The sequence below is a fragment of the Atta cephalotes genome (assembly GCF_000143395.1).
Source record: "Atta cephalotes unplaced genomic scaffold scaffold00022, whole genome shotgun sequence".
NCBI classification, from domain to species: Eukaryota; Metazoa; Arthropoda; class Insecta; order Hymenoptera; family Formicidae; genus Atta; species Atta cephalotes.
In genome coordinates this window covers 3,653,601-3,664,289 of record NW_012130086.1, presented here as the reverse complement: position 1 = coordinate 3,664,289, position 10,689 = coordinate 3,653,601, and the positions used below count along the sequence as shown (strand labels likewise).

Sequence of the window (10,689 nt, the reverse complement as noted above, 5' to 3'; positions counted from 1 at the left end):
TTTACTTACTACTACACACACACACACACACACACACACACACACACACACACACACACACACGCACGCACACACACACACGCACACGCACACACACACGCGCGCGCGCGCGCGCGTGCATACATTGGTGTATTATTTTTCAGTTCTAGTATAGTAACAATGAACGTTGAGCTTTGTTGAAACCGCCGAAAATTTTCTTGGTTTCTCTTGGCAACTATGAAAGAATTACAGTCTGTGATGTTATTATTCAATTACGAAATTCTATCTTTGTACAGTAAAGAAGTAGATATAAAAGAAGTATGGAACGGATAATAGGGAAAATAGAAGGTGAATTTTCTCTGTATTTTCTTGCTTTTGCTCTTTGAGTGACAAAAAATATTATGTAGATAGTTTTGTAATATCTATTTGAAAATGTAAAAAATATTAGCAGAAACAGAAAAAGAGATATAGAAATAGATTTTTGAAAAATGAAATAAATAAATATTTACAAATCTAATTCACAACTACAATATTAAGGATACAAATTGAACAAATTTTTAAAATTAAATCTTATTAATAATAAAATATGAAATACAATTTCGTTAAAGCAAAGTTGATGTAAAATTACGTAAAAAATGCAGTTTAATGCAATAATTTTTTTTTTGCTAGCGTAATGTATATATCTCGTCATGTTAAACAAGATGAATGAGATATCAAGGCCAGTTAAAATATACAGGATATAAATGATAAACTCTCTTTCCACTTTTGCAACTATCGAGTTTGCGGTAACCTCATCATTCATGGCAAAGTATACGTGTCTGTATGAGACAATATCGTGTAACTTCAGTCGTTAACGATATAAACAGTTATGCGACATTAAAGGAAATGACTTCGTGCATGCAGATAGGCGAATGCGTTGTGTACGCGTGCGATAGTTGTATGGTAGAATGACTGATAACGTCGCGTAACATATATACGTTCATGTGGGGATCATGCATGCTGAAACGAGGCAATCTCACGCGTAATTAAGCCGTGAGTATTTGCGCTACGAGCACGGTATTTACGCAAAAAATTATTTTCTCTCCGCGCGACAGTTATACGATTTTATATTTTCTCTTGTTCTTGATCTGAAAGAAGTCGAGTTGAAGGGTTCACTCTGATAATGATGCAACGCTTTTTCAAGAAGTAAAGCAAATTAATCCATTTAATTTTTGATTAAGTTTTTCTAATTTAATCTTGAGTTAATTAACGAATGAACGAATTTCGAGAAAATTAAATCCGATAAACTTCCAAAAATGTCCGAATCACCGATGCGTTAAACTCTTCTGAACCTCTTCTAAACGATCTAAATTGTTCCTTAAACGACTGTATTTTTTATAGAATTTTCAACTTCTCTCGAAAAAAGTTGGTTACGTCATTTCTCCAGCGTTCAGTTGTAAAAACAGAAGAACGTAGATCGCAAGTAAACACATCGCGTGGAACGATAATCCGGAAATGCTTTTGGAGTACCACTGTATTTTGGGGTCCAGTGCGACCAAGGTTATTTCCATCAGTTTAGCCGCGAAACCAAACAAGAGGATAGGTGGTTGGAACAAGTCGGTGAACGGTAAACATCACCCCGATCGTCGGAACGTGGATTGGAGGTCGTGTGTGACCGAGCTACCGCATCTCTGAAAAGGCTATTTGCGTTGCTCTCTACCCTTTTCGCTTACGGTGCCCATCTCACTGCCCCTTCTCCAGCTCTTATCTTTTAGTTTCCGTCGGCGAAAGAAGGTTTTTTGAGATGTTTATTTAAAGGGTTTCCCTTGAGCACCATGGCGAGGCTCATGCTAATGTAATATTCGGGAGTGTATAGTCGCGGGTTATCCTAATTAAAATCTCCAGCTATTCAACTCCTTTACCGCTGCCTGTTCTGATGCCGATCTATCTTCGGATCTTGTTCATATATGTGTTTTCTTATAGTTTTTATGATAACACAATTAGATGAAAACATTCGGACGGCTTTAGGAAAATCTATTGAAGAACTGATTAATATAATTGACATTTTTCAATGTGTGCTGATAATACTTGTTTGTTGCAGTAACGACATAGTTTAGAAATTGTCATTTTTTTAGATGTTTGCGAAAAAGAACGAAAACATAAAGAAAGAAAGAAAAACGTGCTTTTAACAAATGTTATTTTTTATCTCTTTATGAATATTACAACAAAATTGCATTTTCAGGATTGTTACAGATTTGGAAAAACCGGGAAAACCAGAAAAAGTTAGGGAAATTGAAATTGGTCATAGAAACTGGGAAAAGTCAGGGAAAAATGTAAAAAAATCTGGAATTTTGAAATTGTTCACAATTCCCTGAAACTGTTCCTATTCCAAATAATTGTTAGAATTTTTTTAAATATTATATCTGATGTTTATAGTCAAATACGTTCAAAACTTGTGCATTTTAAACGATTTTAATAAAATAATTAAAATTTATATCTTATTCAGTATTTTTATTTGATCCCTCTTTTTTGTCGTAACTACATCCTTTTTTATCCAAAACTAATTTATTTTATGCTGTGACTTGAATTTGCACCCAAAATTGTATTTTTTATGTTACTAAGCTTTTTTTACGTTGTTTTTAATAATATAGACTAGCTTTCCTATAATCCTTGAGTCTAAATGTACAAATTTACATATTTCATATTACTCATGGAAAATTTTCTATTTTCATCTGGAAAAGTCAGGGAATTTCAAAATTCATTTTCTGTGGCAATCCTGAGTTTAGAATTAATATTATAATTTTAATAATTTAAAATATTCAAACTTATTTTCTGGAAAATGTTTTTTGAATTGTAATAAATGAGCGACGTATGCATTCTATGGTATTTTCCTATTATTTTTGTTTTAATATTTATTGTTACAATAACAGATTTTGTCGATAACGTAAGATATGTATTATTATGCATGTCGTGTAAAGTATAAAGTATCGGCTCGCTTAAAGTCGGAAATGTGCTTTATGCACTCTCGGTATCATAATATTTATAGCACAATAGCGCTATACGTCCATAATTTGTCGCAAAAGGTAAGACCACTAAGGCTTTCAATAAAGTCTAGTTATTCATTGTCAACGATGTCTTATTTTTGTCGGCGTTTCTCACTTGTTGCTACAGAATATTTTACTTGGAACCTGCATTGAACCAATATAAAATACCACGCATGTGTACATGTATAACGATTTATTTCAAAGATTTCCAACTTGTGTAGTCTAATGTCGGGAAATGATAAAAAAGTGATTTTTTTTAGTTTTTGTTAAGAAAAAAGAAATTTATTTTGGGAAGACATTACATACTTTCTTTCTACATTAATTTCCAGAATATTTTATATAAAAAAATATGAGATAAATAGGTGTAAATTGAAAATTTCAGAAAATTTATCATCATGTTTTTATTATCATGAAATAACGATTATTTTAATATTTCCATAGCATCGAAGATTCGCTGTGGAATTGTGTCGGTTTCAGTTCTTTGGTAAATACGTCTTTAACTGTGCAATGGAAATGCGATCTATATGGTCAAGCATCAATAGATATAATACAATCCGTTGTAAACTGCTGCACGATAGCGGTCGACTATTGTGTACAATGTGCACACAGTTACGAATAATTGCGTCTTCTATTATGAAGAAAAATGTTGATTGCTCCAATTCCTCTTGAGAATCGAAATTATTAACATTTGAGGACAAACATTCTTTTCTTATTAATATATTTATTATTACTTAAAATAATTTCTTTTGTTTGTTGGCAAATAAGTTCCTAATGAAAAAAATGATTAAGGTAGAAAAAAAAATGTATCAAGAATTACACTGTTCGATAGGAAACTTTTTTTTCTTCGAAGTACCATAATACATACTCCGTACATTTTTTGCGCTGAACATGACACGATCATTAAAATTTGTGTAATACAGCAGGATTTTTGATAAATTGGATGTAATAATAATTGATTTTTGGATAATTTCACCCTAATTTACTAAAAATCTTGTGCTATGTAAATTCTGACAATCAACGCAAAGAAATCTTTGTGAAGTATATGTACTTTGGTGTTTTAGAATTTGGGTGTTGAACAGTATTATTTAATGAATAGTAGATACTATTCATATTAGCTTTAATTTCGCAAATTATCAATTTCTGAATTTATAAATGTGTAAAAACATATGTCAAATCAATTTTTCTGTTATGTTCACTCGTGATTTGTGTAGGAATCATTATCACTGCATCTTACAGTATGAATGGAATAAAATTACATTTAATTAAATTATTAGAAAATATAGGATTAAAAAGTCTGTAACATGGTATGAAATTTTTATAATTATATTTTTTCACGCACATGCAAAAATAGAATGTTATATTTGTGAAATTATTTATTGGTTTAATTAATGTCCCATTAATAATTTCGACGACCAGGGCTCTCGGAGCTACATGGTCGATACTGAGCTGCAAATGCATGAGACGACTGCAATCACACGCACACGATACGTCACACGATGTAAATAATCGCGCAGAACGTACCACCGTCACGCGCGTCAGGGCAAATAATTGCGATTGTTACAAAACGGACGCGCTGTTGAGTGAAAATGTAATTTTGCAATTCGCGATGAAGGGAATCGTTGTTATTCACGAAGCGTCACTTTTCATTGATTGTTTTGACCAATTTATTGCCGATCTATCCTTAATTATTGATTAGATGTCCCGTCTTAAGAATAAAATTCCGAAGAATATAGCAAAAAATAAGATCGAAAGTGACATGAAAATATAATAGAAAAAAGAAACGAAAATGAATAATTACTTTTCATTATTAATATATTTCTACTATTTTTATTTTTCTTTTTTTCATATTTTCTTATTTCTTGATAATTATAAAATTATCTGTCATTACATTATTTTTAACAAGAAAAAATTGAACATTTTTTTCTTAAAATAAAATAGCTTATTGTTGATTCCCAAACGTATTACATACCTTCTTAATATTGCATATTTATTACTAATTACTAATTATATTATAATTGACATCTTCGAAGAAAAATAATTTCTTTGTTTATTATGTATTTGAAAGAGTAAATCTGTTTTTCCACTCCGTCTTTCATTAATTGCAGACAAACATCAGTTATTATTTCAATTTCAATTAGAACTTTTTATTAAAAAATATTTATAGAGGGTTAACAACCTTATCTACCCTTCTTCTCTCTCCGTCTCTCTCTTTCTTTTCATTCATCTTATCACTCTCTTTTCGCACCGATTAATATCATTTTTAACAACTCTATCTACTTCTCCTCCCCCCCGCCCTTCTCTCTCTCTCTCTCTCTCTCTCTCTTCATTCATCTTATCGCTCTCTTTTCGCACCGATTAATATCATTTTTTGATTATATGAAAGTATGAGAATATAAAGTTTCATTTTCCGATCCTTTTTCTTTCAATAGAAGCGACCAGGGAGTAAACAACTCCGTTTAATCCCGAGACGGGATTCTTATCGCTTCTTTTATGCATACTTTGTAGACCTCGTTAGCGCTCTCTATGCCCTACGTACTTTTTCAACTACTTACTGTTTAACGGGGCATTTTTTAATTTAGCAAGCGCATACGGAGCGTCCGCGGATGAAACACTCTACGTGGATATTAAAATTCCTTCGAGATTCTTTCCAACTTTACCGCTCTTTCTTACAGAAAAGAGCTCCGCAGAAAAGTAGTTTAACATTCTTCGACAGTAAGCAACGACTATCTATACGTGTTTATTGACTCTATATATGCATCCTTTTGCACCCTTTTTCATAAATGAATCTTATAGCAGTTATTTATGAGCAAAAATCACTTATCTATCGGCTATCCTCAAAATGTTACATTGAATAGAAATCGCATCACATGCTATAGAAAAGTTTTTAATTTTTAAATTCTATGTTGTATATGTAATATTAGATAATAATGTTTTAAATAAAATAAAATTATAAATTAAAAAAGCGGTACATTTCTAACAGAAAAATAGTTGCTTAACTGCTATATTAACAATCGATATAACAAAAATATAAATTAAAAATATAAATTAGATTTATGATCATTAGTTTTTCGATCAGTTATATAATATAAATGTGAAAAATAGATATACATATTATATTTATTTTTGTTGATATCATGATTTAGAAATGTATAAGATTTAGAAATATAAGATCATTAGACAATTAATGAAGAAGTAAAAAAGAGTTTAATGTATGTGATGAATATATTAAATATCAAATTCGATATATATTAAGAAAATTGACTTTTAAAGATTTAGAATGATCTTAGAAAATCTTACTCTCTCAAGAAATTTAAAATAATTCGTAACAATGTTAAGCTTTTAGCTAGCATCTTTTGTCATCTTTTCAGTATTGATTTTGAAAAATTCGATTTTGAAGATACATTTAAACGAGATTTTATCAACGGATGACGTTCGTTTTTGTTAGTTGAGACTTGCAGTGGAATGTCGTTTTTCAACATGAATATGATATACACAAGTGCGAAACACATAGACTTCTTTATTCCGCATTTGGAATCCCAATTTTTTTCTCTATTTTCTTTTTCTAACGAAAAACAGGTGAAGTAATCTTAGTAATCGACTGAATCAAAAGCTTCTCTGAATGAGAAGGAAACGGATCTGCGTAAATTCGTGTACGTATGCGTGAAAGTGAGAAGAACGTGACGGGAACAGTGGTAGCGGGAAAGTACAGGAAATCGTGCTGTTTCGATGCTATTTCCATGGAAATTGAGCACCTCGAGTGGGCCCGCTGGGCTCTCTAGTCGCTTTTCGATGTCTCGATTCACGGCGTGCTATGGAGCACGGAAAAAAGCTGGAAGAGAGCGAATTATCAGACTTCAATAGCGAATGAAAGAACAACTGAGAAATCGGTTCGTTATTTTGAGGTAAGCTAGGAAATTAAAAGATATAAACAATGTACAATGATGTAAAATGCTCTTTCTTTTATTATCGGAGTGTAATAATTCGCTTTCTTTCTTAATATACATATATATTCTAATTTATATATCTATAATTAGATGTAGAATTTTCTCTAGATATTAAATTATTTGAAATAAGTTTTAAATATTAAACAAATTAAATATAATATGAGAATAAAAAATGAAAAAAGCTGCTGTGAAAATTATAAGCTAATTTTGAATATGTTCCATTATGAATTCTTTAATTAATTCAAACTTTTTTTGAATAATAGAAAATATTACGATTTTTTTTTAGATATCCTACATATGCTCGTTGTTATCTCACATTATTTCGTTCTGTTAATATACTCGACTTTTAACTTCGGTCTTCTCATTTAATTAACAAACACGCGGAGAAAAGTACTCTGTTGGCAGAGCATATTTGGCATTGCCTGGGAAAAGGGAAGAAATAATAAACACAGCGACAATCAGAAAAAAACACATGACAAAAAACGAAGATACTGAAGCGTAAATTGAAACATGCAGCTGCAACCGTTTTGAAATAATTACGAACAATGCCGACGGCGTTTGTTTCAAACAAAAAGGTGTACGCAGCACGTGTATCTTTTTGTTTTTTTAAACCAAAACCGAAATATTTAGTTTTTGCGACCAATAATTTTTGTTTAATTTGCTACAGCGATACACGTAAAATATCACGCTCACTATTCCATGATATATTGATTTCAGTATTGAACTCTTTTAAAGAACGTTAAAAAAGACCTTTTAATTCTTTTACTTACTTCGTATCCATCTATATTTCCATATTTTTTAGCTGTATATTATATATATTTTTATGCATCCATTAATTTTTATCAATGTACACGGTTTTCCAAAAGACATATCGATTTGCTAGTTCTGACAAAAATCGTGTTATATTATATGTAATAGCGCATAATTTTGAGAGGGGCCATTTCGAAAATATCGTAACGTATCCTGCAATGAAATGCAATTCGAATTTGACGAGACCGATGAAATGATTTTACTGATCAATCGCCACACACGTCCGCGCGTGCGTTAGTATATATGTGTGTACATTTTCAATGGATCACATGCGATAGCTCTCTTTGAACTTGCAATCTCTTTCATTTAGGCTGTTTCGTTGGTCTTTTTTTTAGTCCTTTTAACGCTGATACTCCTTTGGTACGATTTTGCACGATCGAACATCAGTAATATTGAAATTTATCGGGAATACGATCGAAGCGAGCAATGAAGCCACTTTTTGACCGAGTCTCATTGAATAAGCATAAAAGGAATGTGTTAAAAATCGAATATTTACTTGTTCGCACAAAACATTCGAATTGACTACTTAATAAACAAATTATAAACGCCTCTTGAAATTCGGTTTGAGGCGATTCTTGGCATATTATCAATCACATTTATATTTACAAACATATAAATAATTTTTGTGCATCGTAATCTTTAAATGTTTACTCTCTTGATATACTTCATAATAACGCACAGAATTCTGTCTCACAGATCCCTTCCGAATAATCGATGCGATGACGATGGCGATGGTCCGAGAGAAAATCGTGAATCGGCAGGCATATATTGTAGAATGCCGCGACCGATTAGCTTTTATCCCGCGAAAACGCTTATCCGATAACTATTGTTTGCACGCTTCCATTTACGAGGTGAATTTTCCATGCCGCGGTCTGCGCCGTTTATCGGCCGTAACCGTCGCCGATGCCATCTAATAAATATCACTGGTCGAGCGATTTTATTTTAGTACCTCTAACGTTCTCTCTCCTTCATCGTGATCGGCGTTATCGACCATACCAGCATGTGACTGCTGCGAGTTTAATTGGTCAACTTTCCAAAATCAGCGAAATTCAAATAGTGTAATCAACGATATTATATTAGTTATTTGTTGAAATGTTTAGAATTAAATAAAAAAATAGATATATTGGTTGATATACAAAGATGTCATCGATTAATATTATAATAGATACATCATATTTTATTCTCTTAACATTTTTTGGCTATTTAGAAATCAAAGAACTAATTTAGTTATTAATATTAATATTATTAAAATTTATATTCCAGAATCAGAAAAAAGATATAAAATTGCTATAACTGTCAATCGTCTGTTCACAGAAAGCGAATGAAATAACACTCGGTATTCTTTAAAAAACGAATAGAAAAGTCTAAATTTTTTCTCTTTAAGTGTCACTTAATTAAAACTTATTTTTTGATATAAAAGAAACATATATAAATTTTGCTTAAATGAGGTGCTAAAAATAAAATTAACAATTGATACGTTACTATTTAGTTGATATATTTTCAATCAAATGTGAATTATTTTAAACAAGAATTTAAATAGAAATAAACATTGAGCGATGAAATGTGAGTTTAACTTTAACGCATTTAGTGTAACTAAAATTTTTTGAATACCTTACATGTCAATATGATAAAATATTTTTTACAGAAAAAAATATGGTACGTGTATATGACCAGCGAATATTTGTCAGAAAGTCAAAGCCATTGACATGTTTTCTGCAGTATAGAAAAGATGTGTAAGCTCGTCATAAGACAACAGAAGACACAGGGTACGGGTATAGAAGCAAGAAGAAAATTTTCAATTCCAAGAAGGAAGCTTTATTTTTCCTTCGTATGTAAACGAAATTCGCGTTTGAGAAAATTTTATGCGAATTGAAAAATTCAACTCTTTTCCTCGCGAAGAATATCACCAGTTTAGAAATCGATGACGAGGGACGATTAGAAGAGGGGATATCATTCATATTGTATTACGTTGTATGAATTGTGTTTCTTGAAAAAGACCTATCTATAGACCTTTTAAAGTCAATTTTTTATTTGTGAAAGATGAACGTAAGGATGTTTGTTACGACGTGATATTATTTAATAATATATTGATACTAACTGTTCGCCTCAGCACGGTCCTGACGGTCTCCACGTCCTGTCGTGTAGGCCAACGAGCGTAGACAACGCCAATGAGCAGGACGACGAACACTCCGATCCAGATAGTCCATGCCAGGACATTGCGCGTTCTGGCGAGCAATTTACGCGCAGTTCTCGTCGAGATCACCTCTTGTGTCGGTATCTCAAGCTTCTGCGCTCGCCTCAGTATATCCTGAAGTCGCTTCTTGGCCTGCTCCACGTCCGGCACTCCCATCGTCTTTAGCCTTATCTTTATCCACCCGTTCTCTCGTTCACACTACGTTGATTCCGAGTCCCGTAGGACCGCGTCTTCGCGCGTAGAGCAGCTGTCGACGGCTCACGATGGAGACATTAAGGGTTGACGGGATCGTAAGATTGTCTCATATAAAGCCTTCCTCGTTGTAATGATACGTTCTCGATTTTCTGCAAAATTTATTTCATATTCTGATTTTTCATATTCCGAGGACTGCTATTACTTTTGAAATATTATAATAAATATGTGCAGCGAAGTGTATCTATGGCATAGCTTTACTCATCCGCGAAGTCTTTCTTAGCGTGGAACTTTCCTGATGAAATTTCCCTGACAATTTCGTGCATAACAGAATTATTTCTATCCTGTAATACAAATATTATTCGATATCTTTCTTTAATGTTTACTTAATTTAAAATTCATTAAAATTGAAAGAGAACAGTTCTAATAGTTCCTGCTTTCTATTTTCAATTCTTCATAATCTTATTCAGTTCTCACTCAAAAATATACATGAGCTATATAAATACATATAAATATATATAAATATAAATATACGTGAGCAATCTAA

General features: G+C 32.0%; 1 protein-coding gene across 1 annotated transcript; it reads right to left on the bottom strand.

Annotated features, from left to right (window-relative positions):
- Positions 1–425: 425 nt before the first annotated feature.
- On the bottom strand, positions 426–10,106 carry LOC105619745 (the record flags this gene model as incomplete). Its single annotated transcript, XM_012201263.1, has 2 exons — positions 9,820–10,106; positions 426–492 (listed from the first exon to the last, which is right to left on the bottom strand). Coding segments are annotated over exons 1-2 (354 nt in total), but the record flags the coding sequence as incomplete, so codon positions are not given.
- Between the last annotated feature and the right edge of the window lie 583 nt (positions 10,107–10,689).